Raw genomic sequence first — 26,624 nt, 5'->3', positions numbered from 1 at the left:
CTTGCTTCACACAGGGGGATACCTGGTGCCAGTTTTACGTTTTAAAAAAACCACATAGGAGTACACATGTGTACACCTGGAGGGACACACCAAAAATGCTCCCTGTCCTGATCATCGGATGATAGATTATGGGTCATTTTTGCAGTGTTTTTAGCCTTCGTGCTTGGTTGAGTATTTCAGGTTTTCTGAATGCATCAAGAATTACTTTTCTTAAAAAAATCACTTTTCTTCATTATTACATTTTATTAAACAAGTCAGTGCATGTACAGTGTTTTAAAAAAAGACAGCTATATACATATAGATCCAGCTGTCCTTCCAGACTTTTTCTAAAGGCTGGTAGTGCTGTTGTAATTCAAGGAAGTATTAAAGTAACTTTTATTTGAAATAAATACTGGGTAGACGGAGATGCTGGCTCAGCCCCTGTGGGGGTGGGAAAGCCACCTGCCTTTTATCCCTGCTCTGGGCCTGGCAGTCCCTGGACCCTGAGCCCTTCCCCAGGCCTGTACCTACAGGGCTGCGTGAGGGCCTGTGCTGCACCTAGGGTGGGGGGTGTGGGTTCACCGGGGTGTTCCTGGCTTATCCCAAACTCTCTTTGGTGCTTAGGCCATGGATCCAGGACATTGAGGGGGCTAATGCCAGGGGCCTCTGCAATACTTCCTTGGCCAAGGCCCGGATCTCTCTACCAACAGGTAAGGTGCCTCAAAGGGTTTAGGGAGGCGGGGGCCAAGCTGCTTAGAAGGCTCCCAAATTTGGGCACTGGTGGGTGTAAATGCATTTCCTTCCATCCTCGTCCCTCCAGCCTGCAAGCAAGGGCCTGGGAAGTGAGAGCCACAGTCCCCAGAGTCCTCAGAGTTGCCGTCATGGCATGATGAGCACAGCCCAGGGGCGGTGGGTGAGCTGGGGCTGCTGTGGATGCCAGGTCCCCTTCACCCTCTGCCCTGCCTGCCCCTAGACGAGACGCTGTGTGAACAAGTCCAGTTCCAGCCCAATACGGTGAACAGCTTGGCCTGCCCCCTCCTCTCCAACCTGGCAACCCGGCTCTGGCTGCACAACGGCGCCCCTGTCAATGCCTCGGCCTCCTGCCGGGTGTTGCCCACTGGGGACCTGCTGCTGGTGGGCAGCCAGCAGGAGCTAGGGGTGTTCCAGTGCTGGTCACTGGAGGAAAACTTCCAGCAGCTGGTGGCCAGCTACTGCCCAAAGATAGAGGACACGGTGGCACAGCAGAGTGGAAAAGCGCCTGCCGTCATCAGCACATCGCGGGTGAGTTCACCGGCCCAAGGCAATGCCAGCTGGCGTGTGGACAAGTCCTACTGGACTGAGTTCCTGGTGATGTGCACGCTGTTTGTGTTTGCCGTGGTGCTCCTGATTTTATTCTTCCTCTACCGGCATCGGGGCGGCATGAAAGTCTTCCTGAAGCAGGGGGAGTGTGCCAGTGTGCACCCCAAGACCCGCCCTGTGGTGCTGCCACCTGAGACCCGGCCGCTCAATGGTGTAGGTCCCCCCAGCACCTCACTCGACCACCGAGGCTACCAGGCCCTGTTGGATAGCTCCCCGGGGCCCCGGGTCTTCACTGAGTCAGAGAAGAGGCCACTCAGCATCCACGACAGCTTCGTAGAGGTGTCCCCGGTGTGCCCCCGGCCTCGGGTCCGCCTAGGCTCTGAGATCCGGGATTCGGTAGTGTGACAGCTGACTTCTACAGGAGGCCACCCTGGCTTCCGGGGCCATGAATGCTCAGAGCGGATCGGCTGGACCTCTGCTCCTTGTGGCACCCAAGCGTGGCGCCCAGCCCTTGGGAGCGATGGAGCCAGCTGGCCTGCTGCTCGCCAGCCCAGACAGCCGTGGCCCAGGAGGTCCTGGCTGAAGATAGGGGCCCACCTAGGTGGGCAGAACAGTGCTCCTCATGTAAACTGAGCCTTTTTTTAAAAAAAAAAAAACCATTGAAAATGTGAAACGAGAGCGCGCAGAGTGAGAGACAACAGAGTGCCGTGCACACAGCTGCTCCAGTTCCCGGCCCGGCCCGTCTCACGGGGGATTTGCGGACTCAAATGAAGTGGTGGTTCGAGACAGAGTTGGGAAGCCGTCAGCAGCTGGCCCCTGCTAACTCTGCCTTATCCTGCTGCTTCAGGCCGCCCCTCTCACCGCAGAGCCAGAGCCCAGCTTGGGCTCTGTGGGTCCTACCTGGCCAGCTGGCCAAGCTGTTATGGCCATCTTCCCATCACCTCAGGGACCAGAGGGCTCCACTGGCATTGCGGCCCTCACAAGGCCCTGGGCTCCAGCCACCTTCCCAGCCTGCATCAGGCTGCGGCCACATGAGAGGGCAGGCAGCATGAAACCGGGAGTTCATGATGATGTACACCTTCCCCTTGGAATTCTGAGAAGACACTGTTGCCTTCCTTCCTCCGTCCAGCCTGAGAACCCGTGTGTCCCTGTCCCCATATCCACCCCAGCCTCGTCTTTGAGCCCAGGCCCGTCACCCCCACACTTTGCCTGCCTCCACTCTAAGGGATAGTGGCACTACCCCGCACAGGGGCCCTGAGTTTATGTGGGTTTTATATTTTTTTAAGATGCACTTTACTTTTTTTTTTTTTTAATAAAATCGAAAGAATTAAAATTGAATCATGGCCCTTCATTTTAAAGGACTGTTGCTTTTTTGAGGTTGGTCTAGTTCTGAGTTCAGGGGCATTGCAAGCTCCTCTTTCCAGGGGCTAGTGGGCCAGAGCCAGCCTGGCCTGGCCGACTGCATCTCCCAGTGGAGTGTGGCTCCCCCTGGGGGGAGCTGGACACACTGATGGAGCGGGGCAGGGGATTTGTTCCTGTACCTCAACCCCTTACTCTGTTCAGGGGTGAGGGCACAGGGAACAAGGTTTTTTAACTCTTCAAAAAGAAATATATATTTTTTAAATGATCATATAGTAAAAATTTTTTTTTTTTGGTATACAGTTCTATAAATTTCAACACCTGTAGAAATTCGGGTAACCGCCACCACAGTCTGGAGACAGAAGAGTTCCAACCCCAACGCTCCCTTCTCAGCCCCTTCTTTAAAGGTTACTTATGCCCAGTACAACTGAAGTCTCCTACAAGTCCAGTTCTTCCTCATACCAGTGTTTCTAGTGTCACGCACAGGGTCAAAACTTCTAAACCTTTATTATTGATTAGTAGAAACACAAACAGAGCGATGACAATGGCAGTGAGAAGGGGAGAGGCCCTTACGTGGAGGGCGCTCCCCTGCCCAGGACAAGACTGCACAGTGCCAGCTCGACTGGGCCAGCTTGGCCGGACCTGGCAACACAGGCGTAACCTTGGCCACAGGGCAGCAGTGGAAAGGTTCTTTGACAAGGTGCTGGGATACACGCTGTGGCTTCTGTCACAGGACAATCTTGAAGGAGCTGAACAAAGAAGAGTGGATTGGGTTTTCTGCTGCAAGAGGAGGGTTACGTCTAAACCCAAACTTACCCACCTCTCCCCTAAGGCCCTTTGGAATGGGCTGTTTCCCACGTCTGTCACTTCCCCTTAGGAGAAGAGCTATCTTGAGTCATTTAGAGGAAGCAGGGGGCTTATACTGGGCACCACTCCCATAACTATGTCCCAGACCCAGATGTCACAGATGGGACCACTGTCTTACCTGGCAAAGTCCGGTGAACGAGAAATGACATGCTGGAACTCGGAGAGATTAATGGTCCCATCCCTATCAATGTCAGACTCTTCCAGGATCTGGGAAAGGAAGAGTGTCAGGCCAAAGCTCCAACCCTTCTCTGGGCTCACAGGCCCGCCCCCGCTGGGCCCAGCTGCTCACATTGTCAATGAGCTGCTTCATCTCTGAAGCACTGAGCCGAGTGTCCTCGCCCTCTCCCGTGAGGCAGTTCACCAGCTGGCTCAAGTCTTCTCGGTTCAAGGTTCCATCATCATCGAAATCTAGACAGCAGATACAGGAAGCCCGAAAGGATGTGGTCAGGTGAGCGCCAAGGTTCCAGAGTGATGCCCAGCTCCTAAGCAGTATCACTGAGAAGACCGTGTGAGAGACTGTGTTTCACCAGGCTCCTCGCGGTCCTTACCGAAGATGCGGAAGGCGTAGTGGGACTTGATGTCTGGCGTTGCTGTGTCACTGAACACACTGAGGAGATCCAGGAAGTCCTCGAAGCTCAGGCTGTCTCTGGTTGGGGAGGTCGAGAAGACCCTGCAGATTCGCTCCTTGAAAGGGTTGGCCTAGGAAGAGAGCCTTTGTGAATGCCACAGGACACAACCCAGGTCACGCACTCACACCCCGGGAACGGGGGGTCGGTGAGGGGGTGGTGCGTCCAGGTCACTACCCGCACCATAAGCACAGGCTCCTGGGGGAGAATGACTTGCACTTTGGGGCTAGCATGGGGGGCAGGAACAGTGACCCAGATGGGGAGGGGGCAGGGAAAGCTTCTGGGGGTGAGTCAGAGGTTAACCTACAGGTCGGCCTGGGGGCAGAGAAGGAAGAGGAAGACACCCTAAGCAGAGAATGAGGTGGGCTGTTATTTACAACACAAAGAGTTAATCGAACACTTGTGTTACAGGCAGGGGGCTAGGCCTTGTGCATAGAAATTGTCACAGCAGCCCTAAGGAGAGGCAGTCACAGGAAATTAGGACTAAACAGAGGAAAGACAAGAATGGGGACCAGTGACCGCATGATCTCAAGAAGAGTAGCAGTGAGGGTGGGAGCCTGGCACCTTGAGCTCTGGAAGGCTTAGGATCTGCTCCAAGGACACTCGTGCCTGCAGCGACTCCTCCACACTCCGGTGCTCCTGGGGAAGCAGCTCACAGAACCGCTTGTGGGCTCTAGTGGAAGGAGGGGGAACTGTTGGTGCACCTTCTTGTGTTTTACACCCCATTCCTTGCCTTGCTGTTCATTGCCCACCATGTGAGGAGCTAAGCCACATACAGACTAGGTCGTCAGCCTTGATAAGCCAGAGGGAGATATGTCACAAGACAGTACAGGCTAGGAGTCCATTCTTGCAATGGCTATTTCCTGGGGGCCTACTGTGTGTCAGCCACTGTGCTGGGCACTGTGTTTAAGCTCCCTGGGAGGCGGAGAGGTTGGGGAAGGAGCCACAAGCTGGCCCTGTGAACAGGGAGAACTCCGGGGTCTCCTGCTCCTCAGAGCCTCCCTCTTTTTAGCAGCTACCCTGAAATATCTCCTTCCTCCACAGCCCCACCTTCCCTCTGGGCTTACTTTAGCCAAGGGGAGCCCTGGCCACATAAAGCTGGCACACGGCTAAAAAGGGGGTTCCTTTCCCAGCTCAAATCCTCTTTCTCGTAGTGTACTCTTAGGCAAGTTACAAACCTTCTCTGGATCTCTTACACTGACTCTGTACCTCCCTCTGGAGGATTAAGTGATATAACGTAGGGTAATTTAGCACTGTTCCTGGCGCAGGATAAGTGCTCAGTAAGCGTTAACGGTTACTGTATTATTCAGGTAAAATTGGGAGGAGTCAGGCTCCCCAGTATTTCTGTGGCCTTGCCAGGAGGTCGTCAGCCGAGAGCCACAGCAGCTCCCGCCCGACTGGTACAGGAAGTTCGCTTCTGCAGAAGCCAGTGGAGCGCGGGGTCAAAGAGCGCCCAACTTTGGTTGCACAGCAGGGGCCCCCAGCGCGGGCGCGGAGGGCGTGCCGGCAGCAGGGCGCAGCCGAGGACTCGGGACTCCAATTCCGGCTCAGCTGCCGACTTCAGGCAGGTCCCTGCCCCTCCCCCTGGGAGCCTCAGTTTGCCCATCTGTAAGACAGAGCCCCCGAAACTGTCTCCAGAGGATCCTGGAGGCAGAGTTCGAGACAGCACTTACAGAAGGATCTCCTGCTTGGTCAGGAACGTCAAGTCCTGTAAGGCAGAACGAGACGGGGGTTCAGCGGGCCGTCCAGAGGCCGCGCCCGCCCTGCCCCCTGCTCCGGGACCCCGCTCCCGAGCGCAGGCCAGCGCGCCGGCTCCCCGGGGCCCAGCGTCCCGCGCACCTGGTACTCGGCCAGCAGCTCCTTGGACAGGCGGCTGCCGGAGCCCCCCATCGCCGCGCCTCGCGCACAGCTCCGCCAACTCGTCTCGGGACGCCGGCAACTTTCTCACTTCCGCCCTCGGGTCGCGTCACCGCCCCGTCCCCGCGGCAACCGCTCCTGGGGCCACCGCCCCCAGGCCCACCCCCTCCTTAAAGCGCCCAGACGCTCCCAGCCGGGTTCCGCAGCCAGCTCCCGGCTCCGGGCGGTCCCTGGTGAGCTGGAGGCGGGGCCCGGGGGCGGGGCCGGACGCTCCGGGGCGGGGCCGCAGGCCCCGCCTCCAGGGTGGGCGGGGCGGGACACGCCGCGTGCGTGCGTGCAGACTGCGCGTGCGTCGACGTCGCTTTGGCCCTGGAAGGAGCTTGGGGGTCGCCGCGTCGTAGGTCTTCCTCGCCTGCGGTAGACGGAAGCCACAGGCGAGGTCTGGTAAGGACAGCAGGGACGTCTCTGGAGCCAGGATGGCCGGAAAACTCTGAGTGGCCAGAGGCTGTCGGCTGCCCCTCTGCCCAGGGACTGCTTTTCCATCCAGACGTTACCACCTGGCACTCGCCTCACGCGTTGCAGTCCCCATGTCACCTCTCCAGAAATAACCATAACCTTGCTGCCTACTGAGGCAGTTTACTGAAGACCCACTGAATGCCAAGCTCTGTGCATAGTTACTTCGAGTCTTACAACAACGCTGCAAGGTAGGTTCCCATTTAAAATGTGGAAGTACAGAGGTCCAGAGGATTCGAGTGGCTTGTCTAGGCTTGAGCATTTAGAAAGACATCGCTCCATTCTAAGGCTCTCTTCAAAGCTCCCTACTGCTGTACTCATCACACCAGCCTACATTCTCTCCTCTGACCCCACCCTGCACCCAGACTCCGTGCTGACTTCCAGTGAGCTCTTGCCCCTCCAGACCCCTAGAACAATGGTTGGTACACAGTAGGCTCTCAATAAATATTTATTGGATGTATGCATGAATGAATGAATCTACACAGCTCCAAAAGGTGAGGATCCCAAGCTGCCTAGAGGAAGAGGTGAGATTCTTTTGTTTTAATTTTTCAGCCTTATTGAGATATACTTGACAGCTCAAATTGTCGGGGTTAAATCTTGATTCTTTCAATTCATTCTACTTCTTGATCTTAGTAAAGTCTAAGTCTGATCATGTCAGTCTTAGTTTAAAACCATTATGTGTTTAAAAACCCAAGTCCTGGTCCTCTGTAGTCTTGACGTCAGCCTTTTTGCTGTCTCCTCAGACTTCCTGTGTTTCAGCCACTATGGGCTCCCACTTCCTCTTCCATCAGACTCAGGGAAGCCTTTCCTGATCCCCTAGACTAGAGTAGGAATCTCCCTTACACTCAGAGTACCCAGTGCTCCTCCTTGACAGCCTGTATTATATTTGCAATTTATATCTACTCAGGTAACGATTGGGTTAACGTCTGTTTCCCCGACTAGACCGGAAGCCCCATGAGCTATGAGAATCATGACCTCTAGGGCCTGATATATGGCAGTTGTTGAGTGAATGTTTGCTGAGTGACTGTAGTTTTCCCAGCGCTTAATAAGAAGGTGATCATCTGAGGGTGATTCTAGTAAGACTCACTAGATCAATATGTAAGCCCCACCATGGTGAAAATATTCCATTCCAAGAAGTGGAGGCTGCAGAGTACTGGGAACACCAAAACAAGTCAAAGTGACTGAAGTGAGTCCTGTCCCAACCTGATCATTTTGACAGTAGGCTTTTTCTGTCCAAGAAAGAGTTAATCTTCAGTTAGTAAAAGAGTAGGCAAAGAGCTAGAAGCTGTCACTGTGTCTCCTGTACTAGAATGAGGAGGAGGAGCGCCGGCCAGCCTGGACTTCATGATGAGACAGTATCTCTTCACTGTCGAGATGCGGAAATCAGCCTTGAGCCATGGTGACCAGCAATGACCTAGATCTCCCAGCCACCTCACTCGGCTTGGAACCCAAAGGTTCGCTGAACAACCTTCTGATTATAATTTTGTTTCCTGGTAGATTTTTCTAGAGGAGGGTGTATATTGAACAGTCAGTAAGAACATTTTGTGCTACTTGGCATGTTTCTCATTAGCCATTCTGAGTCATCCATCCAGTCTTAGCATATTGTCCATCTTGTACCTGATTAACTCTTGATACAGTGATAAAACTGATTGCTGATATATATTTAAAAATAGCTTTTAGTGCTGCTTGTTGTAAAATTAGTTTCGGTTTTTGGTTAGCTTTTTCAAAGGTTTATATTTTTGTCAAAGTACCAACTTTTGGATTTGTGGATTCTTTTTTTTTTCCCCCAAGACATTTTTTCCTCTGCTTGCAATATTGTTTCCTTCTTCCTGTTTTCCTTGGGACATTAGATGGGATGGACACACAGGTTTCTCTGAGGTGGTGACATGTGATCTGAGACCTGAAAAAGCCGTCCATGTAAAGAAAATCTGGGGAAAGGATATTTTAGGCTGGAAGAACTCAAAGTGCCAAGGCCCTGAGCAAGAACAAGCTTAGTAAGAGTGAGGAGCAGAGTGGGCAAGGGGAAGAGTGGTAGGAGATGAGGTGAGAGAGGGAGACACAGCCAAGCCTTGAGAGCACAGAGGCTATGCTAAGGAAATGGTCTTTATTCTAGGGATGCAAGGTCGCATCACTAGTGAGTGGTAGAGCTAGAATTCTAACACCTGTCAGCCTCCAAAACTGAATCTCTCACCTTTCTCCCAGGATGATACCCACCTCAAAGGCTTGTTGTCGGGGTTGCTTGAGTGGACTTGGAAAGCCTCCAGCCCATGCCTGGCACAAAGTAGACATGTAACTCATGTTCCCTTTGTCCTGGTTTTCCTATAAAGGTTCCATCCTGTCATGCGGTCTCTACTGACTTGCCACTCGAAAGTATACCTCTTTATTCCTAGGTAATGCTTTTTGCCTCCTACTTCACTTTAATATAAACATGACCAAACCCACTTTGTATTTCTTCAGTTGGTTCTTATGTCTTTACTCATTTTTAGCCTTTTGATATCATTTTGGTCCTGGGTTCCTGGTCATAACCCCTGGCTTTAAATGTTATTCCAAATTTGTATCTAGCCCTGACTTTACCCTTGACCTCCAGGTTTGACTATGCAACTGCTTATACCACTTTTATTCTTGGATACCGAGGCTGCTTCTCAAACTCAGTGATCAAAATTGAACTCTTGTTTTCTCCCTTCTTCTAGTCAATCTATTCCCCTATGCCGCCACCCTAGGCTTCTCTCTCTCTGTAAATGCCACTGCAGTGAACCTAGTTTCTGCAGCCGAGTCATTCCCAGTTCTTCCCCTTGCTTCAGTCCCCGTAGCCAGCATGTCAGGAGGCCCTATTCGTTCAGCCTTCAAAACATGACCCACATCCCTCAGTCCTCTCTATCTATAACCATCTATGCTGTCCAGTCACCTTCATTGCTCACTGGCCACTAGAGTGACCTCTGAAACGGAGTCTCTGTTTTTCCCTTGCTCCCCTACAATTCATTTTCTGCACAGCACTTAGAATAAGGTTTGTAAAATATCAGATGATCCTTCTGCTTAGAACCTGCCAGCTATTTCTTATTCCATTTGGAATAAAATCTAAGCTCCTGACCATGAAGCGTAAGGCCCTGCTATCCTCTCCAGCCTCATCTGAGGCTGTTGTCCTGTGTCGGCCGTACTCCAGTAACACTGGCCTCCTTTCTGTTCTTGAACGGGCCAAGTGCCTGCTTTCATAGGCTTGATTCATAGGCTTCAACTTGCAGTTTCCTTTGCCTAGAGCACACTTTCCTTAGCTCTTCACTGCAGGCTTCTTCCTGTCTTAGCTCAGCTGTCAGCTCAGAGAACCCTGCTCTGACCCCATCTCTTAGTTACCCTCTATTGTATCACTTGTTTCCCACAAAATGGTACCTCCATGGACAGTTAACAAGTCCATTTTGCTTATCGTCTGACTCCACCACAGGATGTAAGTTTCATAAGGATAGGGACCTTTTTTTTTGCCTTATTTGCTATCTTTGTAGCAAACTGTCTCCTTGCCTCATACACAGCAGTTACTTCATAAATACTTGGGTTTTGTGGCTCAGCTAAGCGGGACCAGGTTGCACAGGAGTGTCCTCAGCACATCAGGAGTGGGCACAAGATAGATATTGACCATGAATGAATGAATAAACGAATGATTGAATAAATGGAAGAGTAAGTGAATACTGTCTTAGCTATAGCTCAGGTAAATAGCAAATTGCTGGATTTCTTAAACCTATTTTGAGACTAACTTAAAAATTTTTTTAGTTGTAAAATAATTTACCATTTTGACCTTTTTTAAAATTGTGGTTAAAGACACATAAGAACATTTATCATCTTATCCATTTCTAAGTATGCAGTAGTGTTAATATATTTACATTGTCGTGTAGCCGATCTCCAGAACTCTTTTCATCTTGCAAAACTGAAACTCTGTACCCATTAAACGACAAACAACTTTTCATTCTACTCTCCCCCCAGCCCCTGGCAACCACCATTCTACCTTCTGTTTCTATGAATTTGACTACTCTCGTACCTCATATAAGTACAATCATGCAGGATTTGTCCTTTTGTGACTGGCTTATTTCACTTATCATCATGTCCTCAAGGTTCATCCATGTTATTGCATGTGTCAGAATTTTCTTCGTTTTTAAAGCTGAATAATACTCCACTGTATGTACGTACCACATTTCGTTTCTTCATTCATCTGTCGATAGACACTTGGGTTGCTTCTGTCTTTTGGCTACTGTGAATATTGATGCTATGAACATGGGGGTTCAAATATCTCTTTAAAACCTGCTTTCAATTCTTCTGCGTATATACCCAGAAGTTGGAATTGCTAATATAGTAATTCTGTTTTTACTTTTTTGAGGAACTGTCATTCTGTTTTTCACAGTGGCATCATTTTAAGTTCCTATCAACAGTGCCCAAGGGTTCCAATTTCTCCTCATTATTTTCTGTTTTTGATAGTAGCCATCCTAATGGATGTGAGGTGGTATCTCATTGTGGTTTTGATTTACATTTTCCTAATGACTAGTGATGTTCAGCATCTTTTCATGTGCTTGTTGGCCATTTGCGTATCTTCTTTGGAGGAATGTCTGAAACTCACTTTTAATAGAATAATTTTAGACTTTACATTTTATTGTGAAATTTATGCTCAGCTTGACTTAAACTTTTTTTAGGGGGTAAAAAAACACATAAGAGATTTATCATCTGAACTATTTCTAGGTGTACGGTTCAGTAGTATTAAGTATATCACATTGTTGTGCGACCAGTCCCTGGAACTTTATCTTACGAAACTGAAACTCAATGTCCATTAAACTCAGCTTGAATTTTGATATGTCATTGCATGTTTTATGTTTTCTTTCCGTTTTATTAATGTGAAGTTTCTGGACCAGCAGAGCTGAGGGAACCGAAGCTTGGACTGAAGCGACTCTATTGAGGTAAACCTCCTTCTGAAGTTCTGTCTGCACCAGCAGCGGGCCCCTCTCCCTGTCACCTCTGGGTCCGCAGGGCTCCAGGGGCCCAGTGGGAGATGAAGACAGGTACTGACTTCCCCTTGAAGGATTGACTGGGCACTTAAGCATACACTGGGCCTTTCTCACCCGCATGGTTCTACGCACAGTCATTCGAAATCACTGCCAAATAGTTGGAAAACCATTCCCATCCAGGGAGTGGTCAGCTTTGAAACCCTGGCCATCTTCGTACACTGGAACAATGGTATGGTTTTCTGGAGGGCAGTTTGACAGAGTATATATCAAAAGCTTGAGCCATGAGCCTACTCTGACCCAATGATCTACTGGGATTTTATTATAAAGGAAAGTAAAAATGTGTTGACAAGGATAGATATACAGAACGTTCATTGCAATAGTGCGTGTATTAGTATGAAATTGGCAGCAACCTGTATGCACAATTAAAGATTTGTTTTAAAAACTTAAGGTCCATCTACATAAGAAAATTAGGCCAAATGTAAATTGTGATTTTTTTCCCTGGACGTTGGAATAGGGTTGTATTTTATCTTTATTTTTTTCTCCATTAAGGAAGTTTACCCAGCCCATTTAAATTTTAGAAAGAAAAAAGTTCAATATATATTTTTAATTTAGCAAAAATGTATGCTAATCTACAGGTGGCGGAATAATGAGTGATTTCTAAGTTTTCAAAGTATTTTACCAAAGACACATGTTACTTTTGTAATCAGAACTACAAGTAAAGGTTATTCGAAAATAAAAATAAAATCTCTGGAAATAGGGTAACATCATGTGTTTTTCACCTCTTATGATTGTTTCAGATTACTCCCATGGCTGTTCCACATGATTCAAGTAACACTTCCTATTTGCTCCCTCCAAACAAAGAGGAATGGGAAGGACAAGGCATCCCTGACTTTGTCTATGGACAGAAGGAACTTGTGTGGGAAGGGGTCCAGTGGCCAAGGAACGCACCCAGCCTCCCGGACAGGCTGCCACTGTCTCGCTTTGACACTGCGCTCCGCTCTGCTTGGAGGCAGCGGATGGAGCTGGGGCTGTTCCGCTACTGTCTGGGAGAGCTACAGACCCAAACCCTCCCTGGTGCCGTGGGTTTTGTGGCTCAGCTGAACATGGAACGAGGGATGCAGAGGAGGCGCCCCCAGAACATCAGGAGTGTGAGGCAGCCATTTGACCCTGAACAGTTTAACTTCAACAAAATCCAGCCAGGAGAAGTCCTCTTCCGTTTGCGCCAGGAGCCTGGTCTCTCAGGTGTTCTCCAGCAAGAGGACATCCTCGTGGTGATCAACATCAGCCCCCTGGAGTGGGGCCATGTGCTGCTGGTGCCGGAGCCTGCCCAGGGGCTCCCCCAGCGCCTGCTGCCGGGTGTGCTGCGGGCTGGGCTTGAGGCGGTGCTGCTGAGCGCGCACCCAGGCTTTCGCGTCGGTTTCAACAGCCTGGGTGGCTTGGCCTCAGTGAACCACCTCCACCTGCATGGGTATTACCTGGACCACAGACTGCCCGTGGAGGGGGCACCAAGCAAGACCCTGGACCCTGGGGGCCATTTGCACCTGCTCCAGGCTCTCCCAGCTCCTGGCTTCCTCTTTTACACCAGCGGGCCAGGGCCTGACCTGGAAGCCTTGGTTAGCAGGGTATGTCGGGCCACCGACTATCTGACTGACCACGAGATTGCACATAACTTGTTTGTGACCCGGGGGGCCCCACCTGGAAAGACTTCACCTTCCTCAGCCCTCATGGGGGTCCGGGTGATCCTCTGGGCCCGGAAGTCCAGCTTTGGGATAAAGGAAGGTGAGGCATTCAATGTTGCGCTCTGTGAGCTGGCCGGGCACCTCCCTGTCAAAACATCCCAGGACTTCAGCGGCCTGACAGAAGCAGCCGCTCTGGCCCTCATTCAAGACTGTCTGCTGCCCCCCGCCCAGGCAGAAGAGGTACAAGCAGCACTGGTGGCCTTGGCAGCCCAGGAGGAACAATAGTCCCTCCAGAAGTATTTATTTTCTAACCACTCTAAGTCCCTTTCAAGAAAGCTGTTCATAAGGGTCCTGTGGGCATTTTCATGATGGCCTTCTCACTTGTCTCAGGAGGATCAAGAACTAATAAAAATGGCCTCACTAAAGAGGAGAAACCTTAGAATAAATCAAATAAATGAGCCCTCATGGATGTATCTGCTTCTTACCTTCTTGGACAAGCCCCAAGGATGTCAAACCTATTGTTGAGAAGGGAGCGTGTGCAGGAGTTGCATACTCCTGACTTTATATATGGACTTTTCGTATCAAGTCTTAGAAAAGTGATAGTTTATGTGCCTCTGGTATGGTGCCCCACTTCCTCTGGTCTTGCCTCTCTGCTCGTTCTCCCGTTGCCCACCACTGAGTTTTATTTCTTCATCCCTCCCCTGCATACGGCCCTGCTTCATCCAGATGCCCTCCTTATAGCACAGTCTTCAGTTTTCCTCCAGCCCCAACGCTGAGCATACGTCGTCTTGTGCGAAAACAAGCAGTCCTCGCAGCTTTAAAGGTACAGGTTCTTCTTAATACTGTCATTTAACAGACAAAGAGGTGGAGGTGGACAGAGATTTAGTAACTTGTCCAAGGTCACACGGCTTATAAGTAGCAGAATCAAGGCTGCAGTGCAGGTATGCAGACACCCGCAGCTGAGCTGGGACTGTGCACCTGTGACTGCCTCTCCAGGGAGCAACTCTTACCCCAGTGGTGCTCTCCTTAACAGTTCACAGACCCCGAGCTGAGACTTGGGTCCCCAGGTAGCTGGCTCTCTGCCCAGGCCGGTATGAAACTTTGACATAGAATTTTAGAGGTTTTAGTCCCAAAAGACATTATAAAGTCTCATTGAGATAAGACAGAATGTATACTATGACCCACCTCACTAATAAAAACATTTTGGCCTTTGAGCCAGGCTTCTCCTGCTCAGGCCCGCTTCCACGTCTGGAAGTGTACTATCACTTCTAATAAAGCTTTAATGTTCTGCCGTAAAAAAATAAAATAACTTTAATGTTTACATTTATGTGTTGAATATTTAAATTTCTATCAAAAATTTTTGGTCACCCTTATTTTTTTTGGCACATTGCAGTAATTTTAGCATAATGCCTCTTTCTGCAACCCTTTGTATATACAAGCTCCACTTTATTTTGCTTGTTCTATCTCTGAAGGGCCCTTAGGTGACCATTATAGTAAAGTGGATTTTGTGTGCAAGATGATGAGCCCAAATATCAGGATTTCCCCACTTATTCCCTAGGATTGATGTTCAGAGGAAAGCCTTCTCTGGCCCAAATTTGTTTTTCCATTAAATAGAGGAAAAAAGTCAAATAGGTTTTCTTGGTGGTGGTACTTCTCAGCCATTTATGTACTGTGTAAGTAGTCAAGAAGGGGATTTAGGTGGAAGTTTTTACTAAGCTTGAGGATGGAACACTTAGAGGACTCTTTGGTTTCAGAGCCCTGGGCTTTGAGTGTGGTAGGAAGGGCTGACCCAGCCCCTGGCCTCTCCACCTCTTTGCTTGCTTTTCAGTGGAGGGCCTCATGTACTAACAGGTTTTGGACTTGGTCTAATGGGAAACCTTGAAGAGTTTTCAACTGGAGAGTAACAGATTTGCATTTCAGGAAGAACCCTCTTAGCTGCAGTGGCTGGCTGGATGGATGAAGGTGGGAGGAAGAGACTCAGGGAGTCCAATTAAGAGGTTGCTGAATGGTGGCAATTAAAGCAAGAAATAATGATGGTTCAAATCCTAGAACAATGCCTGAAATACTAAATATTTGTTGAAAGAATGAGAAAAATGAGTGTCCTGGAAGCCAAAGGACTCCAAAGCATTTCAAGGAGTGGGTAATTGAGAGTGTGGTATCATATGCTGAAGAAAGATTGAGAAGTCTGTGAATGAGAAAATGTCCATGCCTTTTTAAAAGGGGGAAATTTTTAAAGTGTGCCCTAGATTTAGCCACATGTGTTAATCTTAAAGTGAGAAGTTAGGCTGAGTTCGGTGGAGGTAGCGATCAGAAGTCAGAGAGTGGGTGGACATCAGGAAGACTGTGAAGGAGCAGTCTGATAAGATGGTTGTTATTGCGTCCTTCGTCAATGGAGCTGTCTCAGCCCACCAGGCTGAGCGCCACTAGCACGCATGCTAATTGGGGATCCCTGCCGAGTGCAGAGACTGTGCTCAAGGCATCCTTATTTATTCATTTTTTTTTTAATTGAAGAAAGGCAAGCAGATGCTTCTTCCGAACAGAGTTGGCCCGCTGGTTCAAGGAATGGTGGGAGTGGGGCTTGTGCAAACGGGCATGGAAGCGGAAGGACTCAAGTCCACTCTGTCAACTACCGCAGGAAGCCTCCCTCGAGAGAGCCAAGGCTCCTGGCTGTTCCTCTGCCAGCTCCAAAGACAAACTTTTTTTGGCCCCGCCCAATATGGCCTCAGCCTGCTCCCGAGTGGGTGTGGTTCCAAGGAGGCCCCGCCCCCAGAACGCTGCTCCAATGGGGGCTGCTTTCGTGTCCATGGCGACGGCGGCGGCGGCGGCGGGCTTCCTTCCACAAGCCCGCGGCCGCCCCCGCCGCCGCCGCCGCCGCCGGGATCTCGCAGCTCCGAGCAAACGTCGCGGGGGAGCAGGCTCCCCCTCACGACCAGTAGGGGCTGCCAGTCCCGAGGAACAAGGAGGCGGTCCTGGAGGCCCAGCAACGCCCGGGAAGGAGCAAGAGCCAGGCAAAGAGCGGACATGAGTGACCAGCTGAGTCCAGTCCCGGACTTCTAGGGGCGGACCCAGTAGCCCCGTCGCTCTCCTCCGAACCGAGGGTGGGCAGAGTCCTTCGGGGGCTTTCCCTCCGCCAACAGAGCCTAAGCGGTCTGAGCCAGCAGGTGTCTGGCCCCAGTGTGTACACATAGAGAAACTGAGTCAGGGGACAGGGAAAGGGCCGGCCTAAGGCCCTTTGGCCTTATGCCCCCCGCCACTCCCCTTCCCATTCAAGAACAAAAAAGCTGTGGTCATGGCCTTGGCTGGCTATGTTCAGCTCCTTTCCGCACCCCAGTGTGTAGTGTGGAGTGACCTTGTCAGTGAATCCAGCATCTCACGGGCATCCCACGGCCCCCATTACCTATTTGGAAAGAGTCCATTTTGTGGTGGGATTGTTTTAGTCTGAAGGAGCAGCAACATTTCCTTAGGGCACCAACATTTCCTTAGGCCTTCCCCGGCTTGAGGAAAGTCTGATTAATGTTCCCTGTCCCTACAGAATCTAAAGGATGGAGACAAGTACCTGTAAGACCAGTGAATCGGAGGAAGACTATGTTGAAGAAGAAGAATCTGAGGAGGAATGTGATAAGGGGGAAGTTCCCATTCCTTCCAACCCTTCTCAGCAGGCAGTCTCAAAGACTGACTGTAAGGCATTTGGGAATGGAGTTCCCTTATGCATTATAGCCACAAAAATTCCGGAAAAAATCACAACCCCAGCTGATATAGATGACTTAGAAGTTGGGAGGAGAAAGAGAAGGCGGAAATGCAGGTAACTATTCCCTAGACCCCTTCACCTGCCCGGCTCCAGAAAGTCACCCCTGGCCTCCGTTCAGCAGTTGGAGGGCTGGGATCTAAGGTCTTTCCTTTAGCCTGGGAAAGAGGACAGGGAATGTAGGAGCGTCATTCACATTTTGGTACAATAAAAAACAAAATTCAGAGACATTTGGGCTGGCTTTGTGTAGAATTTCAGCATGTTTCTATGATCCTGGTTTTCAAGTGGTTTCTAGAGGAAATGTGAATTTTGGGGGTGTCCCTTCTTCTGAGTGCCTGGCAGCCAAGGGTCTGTCCTCTCCCATTCTGCCTGATTTCTGCCATTCCTCCATTCCAGACCCCTGACCATCAACCTGACCAACTGCAAGTATGAGAGTGGTAAGCACCCGGCTCGTCACCCACACCACCTATTGCTGTCACTTTTACTTGGGGGATGGTCCCCCCGGTCAGGCTTCCAGCCCCTGGATCTTGTTAGTCTGGTCTGTAACCTGTACTGAGACAGAGGCAGCTGAGACCTCACTGTTCCACTTAATCTTAGATACGGTAGGAATCTCTGCAGTTAGCCAATAAAAAAAAAATTGCAAAGTCACCATTGCCCCACCTTTCTTATATTTTATAAGAGATGAGACGAGACAAGGTTAAAACAGTTTTTTCAAGGAAGCTTTTGAGGCAGCTTCAGCAGCTTTTAAAGAAAATCAGCGAGGTCAGCTATCTCTTCCTCCCCTCTTATCCCCACTGGCATCTGTGCAAGGGGCCATCCAGAGCGTGAGGGGCCAGCGTGACCCCTACCGAGGGTCAGCTCTGCCGGCCAGAAACAGTCCTAATTGAGAGAGGGAATAACAGGAGCAGGGAGACAGGTTCTAGTTTTCTCTGTCACAGATTTTGGAAGGGCCCTGACAGCCTCATGAACTTGGAGTTGTCACATGGAAACTAAACTGCAGAGCTGAGGTAAGAGCTACCTCCCTCTACAACCTGCTCCCCAGTCAGGTCTGTTCCTCACCTGACCCAGTGACAGTCCCAAGGCTTGTTGCCAGTGCCCAGGCTGGCACCACTGACCTCCCTCTCTCCACAGTGCGTCGAGCAGCCCAAATGTGTGGCCTGAAGGAGGTGGGGGAGGAGGAAGAGTGGAGCGTGTACTGGACAGACTATTCTGTCTCACTGGAACGAGTCATGGACATGAAGCGGTTTCAGGTACAGCCTCCTGACCCGAGATCCTACAGGTGCTGCGGCCCCAAAATGACTGCTCCCACCCTTCTGCCCAAGCCCCCGTGGCTATACCCCTGTGCAGAACAAGGAAGGTCATGGCCAAGGACTTCTGCTCCAATGGAATAATCTTCCCTTGAGTCTCAGGAACTTCTGTTATCAGAAGAAATGTCTGTTGGGCTCATCCTAGCTCAGTATGTGCTGTTTGCCTGGAGTCATGCCCAGCTGGTCCCCTCCAGGGCGGGTGAGCCCATCCTCAGGGGAAGACTCATTCAGATTTAGAGCCGGTGGAATGATCCAGCCTCCCAAGCAGCTCAGCCTAGCATCCCAAATGTATTAGGGTCAGTGTGGGGTCCTGCATGGCCACTAGAAAGTCAAAGAAGATGGACCAGAGTCCCCAAGAAGAATATAACTTCTTCTTGGTATTTTTGTTATCTTGTAATTGGGTCTTTGCAGGAGTTAGCAATAAAATAATTAAAAAGAGTCTGCAGGCTTATTTTGAGGGGAGGCCAGAAAGGGAGTTGAGACTATAACCTGTGCCACAATGAGAAGAGCCAGGGGGTGGGGGCAAAGAAGGGGCATGCAGGGAGCAGTTGTAAGATGAGGGTAACAGTAACTAAAAGCTCTTAGGGCATCCTGTGTGTTGGACACCGTGTTAAATGCCTTGACATTCTTAGCTCATTAAATTCTCCAAAACAGCACTGAGCAGCAGATACCTCTTGTTAAAAAGAGGACATTGGGCCTCAGAGGTTCACACAGCCATCGAGTGGGAAAGCCCGTGAGAGCACTGAACCGTGACGAGATGCTGCTAGCACTGTGGGACAGGGTTTCCAGCAGGCCACCAAGCAATGCCGTTTCCCCTGGGGTGCCATGGCAGGCATTCTGTGGGCTGCTTCTAGTTTCCTTTTCTCCTTGGGGAGATATTTCCTCATTTGCTTCGTGCCACCACACACCAATTATTCTTATAGGACTAGTCCCTGCTGGTCTGCGGGATGTTATTAGATGGCCAGAAGGCCCAAAGTCCTGGCTAGCCCTTCCCACTGCCCCTCACTTTCTAACCCCTGTGTGAGGAGAGGCCAAGGAGGGGTTTCTCACCAGCCGTAGGGAATCTTCCTGTTTTCTCCTTGGAGTCCTAGGTAGTGTTTACCTCCACTTTGACTTCTACCTTGATTTTCCTAGACCCTCATTGCTTTCCGGGGTGCCCATGCCCAGGAACTGATGCTTACTCTGGGGTCTAGTCTCACCAATTGGCTCCGTTTCAGAAAATCAACCACTTTCCTGGCATGACAGAAATCTGCCGCAAAGACCTGCTGGCTCGGAACCTCAACCGCATGCAGAAACTCTATCCTACCGAGTACAACATCTTCCCCCGCACCTGGTGTCTCCCCGCAGAGTGAGTGAGCCTAGCTCTCAGGCTGAGACATGCTAGGAAAGGGTCCGCCATCTGAGTTTCCTGGGCCTCGAATGTCCCAGGAGGGTAGAAGTGGAATGAGAGTGTCAGCTGGTCTAAGAAAAGTAGGTCTGAGAGCGAGGACTCCTGGGACAGCCATGATGCACGGGAACCGTCTGACCAGTCCCTCTCTGCACATAGCTATGGGGACTTCCAGTCCTACGGCCGTCAGCGGAGAACCCGTGCGTATATATGCAAGCCAGACAGTGGCTGTCAGGGGCGCGGCATCTTCATCACCCGAAACCCACGGGAGATCAAGCCAGGAGAGCATATGATCTGCCAGCAGTACATCTCCAAGGTGAAGGGCTGGTCAGGGCCACCACCACCACGTCCCTCGGCCAGCCCTGGGGCACCCCATCTCAAACCCGGGGAGGAAGCCAGTTTCAGCCTCTTGGTCTTTCTGCCGTCCCTCATTATCTTGGAGGCTGCATGGAACCTTGGTTTAGAGCCAACCTGCCTGGGTTTCAATCTACGTTTTTCCACTTTTTAGTTATCCTGGACTTGGACAAATGTTTTACTCTTTCTGCAGCTTAGTTTCCTCATTTGTTAATGGGCCACCTTCTACGGTTAATTAACTACCTTCTACGGTTATTGTGAAAACTAAATGAGGTACTATGTATTTGAAGGGCTTAGGACAGTGTGGGGTCCATAGTAAACACTTCAAAGCCTGATTATTTTTCCCTGGTGGGTTTGCATACTCTCAGCCCTTCCTCATTGATGGCTTCAAGTTCGATATGCGAATCTATGTCCTGATCACATCCTGTGACCCTCTTCGGATCTTCATGTACGAGGAGGGCCTGGCCCGTTTTGCCACCATGCCCTATGTGGAGCCCATGTACAACAATCTGGTAAGGGGCCAACGGCAGCCCTGGAGGCAGGTGGCACCCTCTCCTCTTCCACTGCTGAGTGCTGAGGTTTTATGGAGAAACCAGGTAGAGAGGCTTGTCACCCAGGAACAAGAAATGAAGCCAGTGAGTGCTTCAGCCCCTGGCTGGGAGGGGAGAAACAGCACACCCTCCTCCCTAGGAGCTCACGGGACAGTCCTCAGGTGACGAGGGACAGGAGATGAGCGGCCTGGGAGAGGGGGCGCAGCATGGACTCAGTCTGAGACCACAGGGCCACTGTCTTCCCAGGATGATGTCTGCATGCACTTGACCAACTATGCTATCAACAAACACAACGAGAATTTTGTCCGGGACGATGCCATGGGCAGTAAGAGGTACTCCCTAATCTGTTCTCTCCTCTTTCTCTGCCCCTTAGCCCCACAATCTCAACGGCCCGTGAAAGTGAAACTGGCTCTTGAGAGGCTGATTGCTTAGGAAAACTCAGCCTTTATAGACCCTTGTCCTGTGCCTGACCACCAAGTGCAGCCCCCACCCCACCCTGGTAACTACGCCCTGCTCCAAGCTGGCAGCAGCCCTTTAAAGCACCAGGCACCCAGGCACGGAGTTAGGTTAGTGTTAGGGAGCCTCCTGCCTGCAGCCCAGTGCCACTGGCAGAGAGATTGGTCTTCTCTGAGCACTGGGCCTCACAGGAAGCTGTCGACGCTCAATGCCTGGCTGCAAGAACACAGCTACGACCCCCGAGAGATGTGGGGGGGCATCGAGGACATCATCATCAAAACCATCATCTCGGCCCATTCTGTTCTTCGTCACAACTACCGAACCTGTTTTCCCCAATATCTGAGTGGAGGTACTTGTGCCTGTTTTGAGATCCTTGGTTTTGACATCTTGCTGGACCACAAGCTGAAGCCCTGGCTGCTGGAGGTGAGGATTATCTCCTGGGCTTTACAAAACCAAGGTCCAGAGGCCTTCCTGAACAGGACACCTGGGATAGGAGTACACTCAGGTGGTGGAACAGAGAATGGGGGACACGGCAGAACTGGGGTGGGTAGGAACCCCAGCAGAAGCATAAGATCACTACCCTTTTGACCTGAGTCAAATCTTGGTGGTGTCTGGCCGCCACTGTGGGAATCCAGGTTTCGGATCCTTAGTGTTCCTCACATGAGCTTTGCCTTTAAGGACATGACATCTGTACGGTCAGGTCTGATTTGCTCTCATGAGCCAGTGTTGGAGAAGTCTCTGTGGCCTTGGAAGTCAGAACATCCAGCCTCCTTGGCTGAGGCCACTGTAGGGGGATGTCTCTCCTAGACCTTCCAGTTGGGTCTGCAAGAGACCATCATCTGCTCTGGTGGTCTAGGAAGGGGGTGGATAATGTCTCCTCCTGGCAGGTAAACCATTCTCCAAGCTTCACCACTGACTCACGCCTAGATAGAGAAGTGAAGGATGCACTCCTCTGTGATGCCATGACCCTTGTCAACCTCCGGGGCTGTGACAAAAGGAAGATGATGGAGGAAGACAAGCGGCGAGTCAAAGAACGGCTTTTCCAGTGTCACCAGCCGTCGCGGGAAGCCAGGTACTCCAGGCATCCCACGTGTTTAGTTGCGTAACTCGTCTCTGTGATTACTTCCTGGGAGTGAAAGTTCTTCTTTAAATGGAGAAGTCAGCCTGGGGCTGATGAGCTATTCAAAACATTTTTTTTTTTTTTTTGCATAGAGAATACATCACATCACAGAGGATATGTTTAAAATTCAAAAGATACAGTGACTAGTCTCTCCTGCCATTCTCCTCCAGCTGCTCAGTGTCCCGCTTGCACCAATTAGTGTTCCTAGGGTCCAGCCTATAATTGCGTAAACATTTAATACACATATATACGTGCATTTATACAAATTGTTTTTCTCTCTCTACCGAGACAGTAGCATGCTGTCACACTCTCTGTACCCCGCTTAGCAATGCATTTTAGAGCTATTCCATATTAGCACATAAGAAGCTTTACGTGGTTTGATTAGCTGTTTGTTTTTTTTTTTTTAATGAAGCTCCTCTACAAATCATTTCTTGAGAAAGTTTATAATAAACACAGAAAACTAGTTATTCAATAACAGGGGCCAGTTTAAATCAGTATTGTTCACCCACTGTTGTTTTAATCATAAGATAGGTTATAAACATGGTAATTTGTTGCCGCTACTAAATTACAGTTCGTTAATGAAACATAAAAATGAATTGGAGTAGATTTAGGATTATTCCTATGACAACATCGCTCTTCCCCAACTTGCATTGTAAGATGCAGGGCCAGTGTATATTGATTTGCCGTGATATCCCGAAGGCCTGGCACACAGTGTACACTCACGTGTTTGTGTGAGTCAGAGTGAAGTAAGCTGTAAATGCCCTGGATGTTCCCAAGAGATTGGACTGTGTATGTGACTGTTATGAATCCCATCTTTCAATGGGAAAAAAGGTTGAAAACTACCGGACTTAATAAACAAAAGTACAGCCATATACTAGAACACTTGGCGGCCATTTAAACATGATCCCATTTTCATCTAAAACAAACGAAGGAATAAATTAAGAGCATGGTAATTGAATGACAAAGCCAGGATTCATAGTCCAGATGTCCTGCCCCAGAGTCCATGCTGTGGACCAATACGCTAAGTCCATCGGAAGATGATGGGAGGTTTTTGTCTTCTATTTGCTCTTCTAGATTTTCTGTAACTAGAAACCTAATTTTCTATAATCAGTAACCTAAAAAATTGTGATAACTTAGAGTGCTAGCTTATGAGTGAACTCCACTGCACTTAAGATGGAAACCAGTTTTCTGGAAGTCAAGACTGTTTTCATGGCTACGCACAGGTGGGACTGACCACAGATGGGTTCACCACACTCACGGGGCCCGAAAGGCCATGAAGCTAGCAGGAGGTTCTCACGACTTTGGCCAACCTTCCTTTCCCGACTTGGCGTCCTCAGTCCACCCCCGACTAACCGGGGCTTGGTTTCCATAGGCGAGAACAAACTGAGTCATCCCATGCAGCCCTGCTGGACCAGGAACGCTATGAGGATTCTCACCTGGGTGGGTACCGGAGGATCTACCCGGGGCCCGACACGGAGAAGTATGCGCCCTTCTTCAAGAACAACGGCTCCCTCTTCCAGGAGACTGCCGCCTCCAAGGCCAGGGAGGAGTGCGCCAGGTACTTTGCCCCAGTTCTCTCCACTGGCTGTGGTGGGGGCAGATCCTGAAGCTCAGTTGCTGCCCAGCAGGGTGGAGAGGAAGCCAGACCCTTGAGAAAAGAGGAGTGGAGTTCTAAATTCTATCAGGCTCTTAATGACTCAGTTTAATGGGTTTCCCATCTTCCCCCACATTCCTCTCCCATCAGTCCCCAAAACAGACATAAATTCCTACTCTTCGCCATCCCCATTCTCCCTCATCCCCCTCTTCTGAACACAATGTCTCCAGTGTCTGAAGCTGCTGTATCTTGTCAGGCAGCAACTGGAAGAGATCCGCCTTAAGCAGGAACAACAGGAGACCTCAAGCACCAAGAGGCGAAAGGAAAACAAGGAGCAGAACCAGGGGGAATCAGCAGAGGAGAAGAGCCGACCCAGGGTCAGGATCCGGGACTTTTCCACCCACTTGGCTTACAGGAACCGGAATCGGGAGAAAGAAGTGTCGGAGGTTTTGTGGCTCTTTCTTTTCTGTAGGAAAATGGGTTGGAATGACTAGAGAAGGGAATCTCTGCCGTCCCCTCCTCCTCTCGTACAAGAGATACAGGAGAGACGAGTTCCTAATGAGTAATTGATTCTGACCTTTTGGGGCAGGAGGTGTGAGAATGGATAGCAAAGGGAACCTTCCACCAGGGTCAGGGATAGGATGGAGGTAGCGTGGGCAGCTGACCTGGTTGATGGTTTGGGACTTATCCTTGGAGATCCTGCATGCATCTCTCATGTACCTTGTAGCTGCTACCAGGACATCTGGACAGCATGCAGCCTCAAGAAATTGTGGAAGAGGAGGAGCTAGAACGGATGAAGGCCCTTCTACAAAGGGAGAATCTCATCCGAAGCCTGGGTATTGTAGAGCAAATCACCCGCATGCTGCACCCCAGCCGCCGGGGCCAGAAAAAACATCATGAATATAGGGTGAGGGTCCCTATGCAGCATCTCACAGAACAAGGGAACAAGGGCTATACCAGCACATGGTGGCAGCTGCAGCACAGGAGGCTAATGTGATGGTATCTGGCAGTGGAGCCTGGGAAAGCAGTGAATGATGGGCCTTGGGGAAGGGTCTGTTGGTTCCTTTTGTGTCTGTTCCCAAGCTCCCTTGTTTTTTAGTAATGACATCCAGCCGAGTGCAGCTTCCAATCTTCTCACTTATAAGAGACTTGTTCTCTATGTTCTTATCTTGCAATAACCCCAGACTCATGACTGACAAATAACAAGGCCACCACCCTCAGTCCCTTCTGTGTAATCTCTCCCCAGCACTGCCAGTGCCGTGGCTCTAATGAGAGATAAGTAAACAGTCTTGGGCCAATGAAACAGCTGCTGCATTCACTGTTCCCTGGGCTAGTAGCAAACCTGTTGGGTCCTGTTTTTGTTGAGCCCCAAAGGAGTAACTGGTAAATAGTGGCTGCGGCCTAGAAGAGATTTTTTAGCTGCCTCTTTCACCGCTCTCCGTCCAGGCTCACAGGAAATGTGATAAGGGGCTGCTCTTCTCCTCTAGCCTAGATTTCACCAGGACGGGCTGGGCAGTCAAGAACTGCAGTCTGTGAGTCTGTTCCCATTGGTCCTCCTGAGAGGGGCCGCCAAAGAGCAGGGCCCTCCTCATTTCCTGCATCCAGTTGGGCCGCAGGAATTGATCCCCAGGATCTTAGGGCCACTGCCAAGCATGAATGCTGCACTTCTGCATCATTCCCAGTGCCACCTACAGCCCAGGAACCTCAACTGGATAAGAAATCCAGCCGCCTTCGGCCCCTGTTCATTATCAATGAAGAAATCTGGAAGGCGCTATTTTCCCAGTGCCAGAGTCAGGCTCACTAGCCGTAAGTATCCAAAACTAGCTTTGGTCACTCTGATTTGTGTACATTTCCACTAGCAGATATCACAGCTGGGATGCTCCCAAATATCATATTGGCACTTACAGCAGTGTGGGAATGGGGAAGGCAGTGGACTCGTTTATCTACCTCCTTTTATGTATTAGACTTGGTGATAGAAATGGCAGAAATGCGTCCCAGCAACTCAACAAACATAACAGGGAAATGAACAAGTCAACATACCAGTTATAATATGGTCTGGTAAAGGCACTGGAGGGAAGCCTAGGATGCCATTCCTGTGTCGGTAATTGAGCAACAGTTGGGAAAGAGGTGAGCGAATCTATATTCTGTAAGTAGCAACTCAGGGGGACCCATGTTTCCACTGCAGAAGGCCAAGCCAGCAGAAGGCTAGAAGCCATAAACCGAACCCTGGCAGGATCAGTGCCACCCTCTTTAATTCCAAAGCAGGGCTATTTTCTGCAACCAGAAAGAGTGGTAAGTGGCCCATGGACTGAATGCACCTTGCCCTCCATGGTAAACTTTGGACACAGAGCAGCCAAAGCCGGGGATCTCCTCTGCCCTGCATCAGCACCCCTGATGCAGAGTACCGCTGCGCTCCTGGACATCAGCCACCACAGGTAAATGGAGGAAGGAAGCCCAGCACTCAGCCTCTCCTGGAGAACCCCCTCAGCTTTCCTAAGGGGCAAAGGGCCTTCAATCTTTGCTAAATGAAAGACTACCACCAAGCTGGAGTTTGAAAAGCCCTGGCCAGCGCCGTTTGCATAAGGCACAAATAGAAAGACACCAAGAATTCCTCAGTACCCTCATTATTTTCGGATCGTTAAAGACTAAAATATGAAGAGGAGCCAAGGCCAGCCATGTACTCATCTCCGCCCTTGAAACCAGAGCCTGGATTTATCGCTCGGCGATGGGTCTAAACCCTGGGTGTGGCCCGGGGCTGGAGGTCATCTCGGGGACAAGGAACCCCCTTCCCAGAGGAGCCGATTGTGCCCCAACTAGGAGCTGTCGAGGGGCGCTCGCCCCGGCGCAGTGGAGACAAGTCGGCCTGGGCAGGCGGAGGGGCGGCTCGTGGCAGTTGAACCCGTCTTTTTATTAAAGTTTATGCCGTTTTGCTGGAGCGTCCTCCACCTCATT

At 50.3% G+C, this 26,624-nt stretch overlaps 4 protein-coding genes across 15 annotated transcripts in view; 3 read left to right on the top strand and 1 right to left on the bottom strand.

Moving 5' to 3' along the window:
• Positions 1 to 3,084, top strand: part of SEMA4B (semaphorin 4B) — a 36,098-nt gene extending 33,014 nt beyond the window's left edge. For 4 of the 5 annotated variants that reach the window (XM_011379638.2, XM_011379639.2, XM_023522987.1 and 1 more), the window contains 2 exons: positions 604 to 689; positions 953 to 1,971. In XM_011379638.2, the coding sequence (XP_011377940.1) occupies positions 604 to 689; positions 953 to 1,683 (817 nt within the window). In that variant the 3' untranslated portion in view covers positions 1,684 to 1,971. Of the gene's footprint in view, positions 1 to 603; positions 690 to 952; positions 1,972 to 2,940 lie in introns of those variants that run through there. The other variant, XM_023522988.1, reaches the window with a different exon arrangement.
• A 36-nt stretch (positions 3,085 to 3,120) lies between these two features.
• On the bottom strand, positions 3,121 to 6,177 carry CIB1 (calcium and integrin binding 1). The gene is made up of 7 exons (XM_011379636.2): positions 5,970 to 6,177; positions 5,804 to 5,838; positions 4,695 to 4,803; positions 4,053 to 4,203; positions 3,794 to 3,912; positions 3,623 to 3,711; positions 3,121 to 3,386 (listed from the first exon to the last, which is right to left on the bottom strand). Exons 1-7 carry the CDS (start codon positions 6,018 to 6,020, stop codon positions 3,365 to 3,367), a joined length of 576 nt encoding a protein of 191 aa, XP_011377938.1. The 5' UTR covers positions 6,021 to 6,177; the 3' UTR covers positions 3,121 to 3,364.
• Positions 6,178 to 6,266: 89 nt separating this feature from the next.
• Positions 6,267 to 13,623, top strand: GDPGP1 (GDP-D-glucose phosphorylase 1). Of its 3 annotated transcripts, none has more exons than XM_011379630.2 (4): positions 6,267 to 6,691; positions 7,810 to 7,954; positions 11,375 to 11,533; positions 12,277 to 13,623. In XM_011379630.2, the coding sequence occupies exon 4, from the start codon at positions 12,286 to 12,288 to the stop codon at positions 13,441 to 13,443; it is 1,158 nt and encodes a 385-aa protein (XP_011377932.1). In that variant the 5' UTR covers positions 6,267 to 6,691; positions 7,810 to 7,954; positions 11,375 to 11,533; positions 12,277 to 12,285; the 3' UTR covers positions 13,444 to 13,623. The 3 variants fall into 3 exon arrangements, with proteins under 3 accessions (XP_011377932.1, XP_011377930.1, XP_011377929.1); XM_011379627.2 differs by having other exon boundaries at positions 6,281 to 6,691; positions 11,375 to 11,431; XM_011379628.2 differs by lacking the exon at positions 7,810 to 7,954 and having other exon boundaries at positions 6,271 to 6,691; positions 11,375 to 11,431.
• A 91-nt stretch (positions 13,624 to 13,714) lies between these two features.
• On the top strand, positions 13,715 to 26,607 carry LOC105305173 (tubulin polyglutamylase TTLL13P-like). 6 transcript variants are annotated; one of them, XM_011379633.2, is made up of 16 exons: positions 13,715 to 13,981; positions 16,691 to 16,960; positions 17,300 to 17,340; positions 18,035 to 18,153; positions 19,428 to 19,558; positions 19,757 to 19,913; positions 20,320 to 20,463; positions 20,749 to 20,834; positions 21,150 to 21,381; positions 21,846 to 22,030; positions 23,451 to 23,518; positions 23,599 to 23,636; positions 23,933 to 24,118; positions 24,400 to 24,579; positions 25,160 to 25,478; positions 25,858 to 26,607. In XM_011379633.2, exons 2-16 carry the CDS (start codon positions 16,701 to 16,703, stop codon positions 26,109 to 26,111), a joined length of 2,400 nt encoding a protein of 799 aa, XP_011377935.1. In that variant the 5' UTR covers positions 13,715 to 13,981; positions 16,691 to 16,700; the 3' UTR covers positions 26,112 to 26,607. The 6 variants fall into 6 exon arrangements, with proteins under 6 accessions (XP_011377935.1, XP_023378752.1, XP_023378753.1 ...); XM_023522984.1 differs by having other exon boundaries at positions 23,451 to 23,636; positions 23,929 to 24,049; XM_023522985.1 differs by having other exon boundaries at positions 23,451 to 23,636; positions 23,929 to 24,118; positions 25,355 to 25,478.
• Positions 26,608 to 26,624: the final 17 nt, after the last annotated feature.

The sequence above is a fragment of the Pteropus vampyrus genome, unplaced genomic scaffold (assembly GCF_000151845.1).
Source record: "Pteropus vampyrus isolate Shadow unplaced genomic scaffold, Pvam_2.0 Scaffold368, whole genome shotgun sequence".
NCBI classification, from domain to species: domain Eukaryota; kingdom Metazoa; phylum Chordata; class Mammalia; order Chiroptera; family Pteropodidae; genus Pteropus; species Pteropus vampyrus.
This window is presented reverse-complemented; position numbering and strand designations above follow the sequence as displayed.

Coding starts and splice junctions, on each gene's coding strand:
- CIB1 (XM_011379636.2), bottom strand. CDS start 6,020: ATGGGGGGCTCCGGCAGCCGCCTGTCCAAGGAGCTGCTGGCCGAGTAC. Junction 4,804..5,803: donor ACCAAGCAGGAGATCCTTCT/GTAAGTGCTGTC, acceptor TCCTTCCACTAG/AGCCCACAAGCGGTTCTGTG. Junction 4,204..4,694: donor TAAGCCTTCCAGAGCTCAAG/GTGCCAGGCTCC, acceptor CTCTCTTCCTAG/GCCAACCCTTTCAAGGAGCG.
- GDPGP1 (XM_011379630.2), top strand. CDS start 12,286: ATGGCTGTTCCACATGATTCAAGTAACACTTCCTATTTGCTCCCTCCA.
- LOC105305173 (XM_023522983.1), top strand. CDS start 16,701: ATGGAGACAAGTACCTGTAAGACCAGTGAATCGGAGGAAGACTATGTT. Junction 19,559..19,756: donor ACCTGGTGTCTCCCCGCAGA/GTGAGTGAGCCT, acceptor CTCTGCACATAG/CTATGGGGACTTCCAGTCCT. Junction 23,637..23,928: donor GCCAGGGAGGAGTGCGCCAG/GTACTTTGCCCC, acceptor GTATCTTGTCAG/GCAGCAACTGGAAGAGATCC.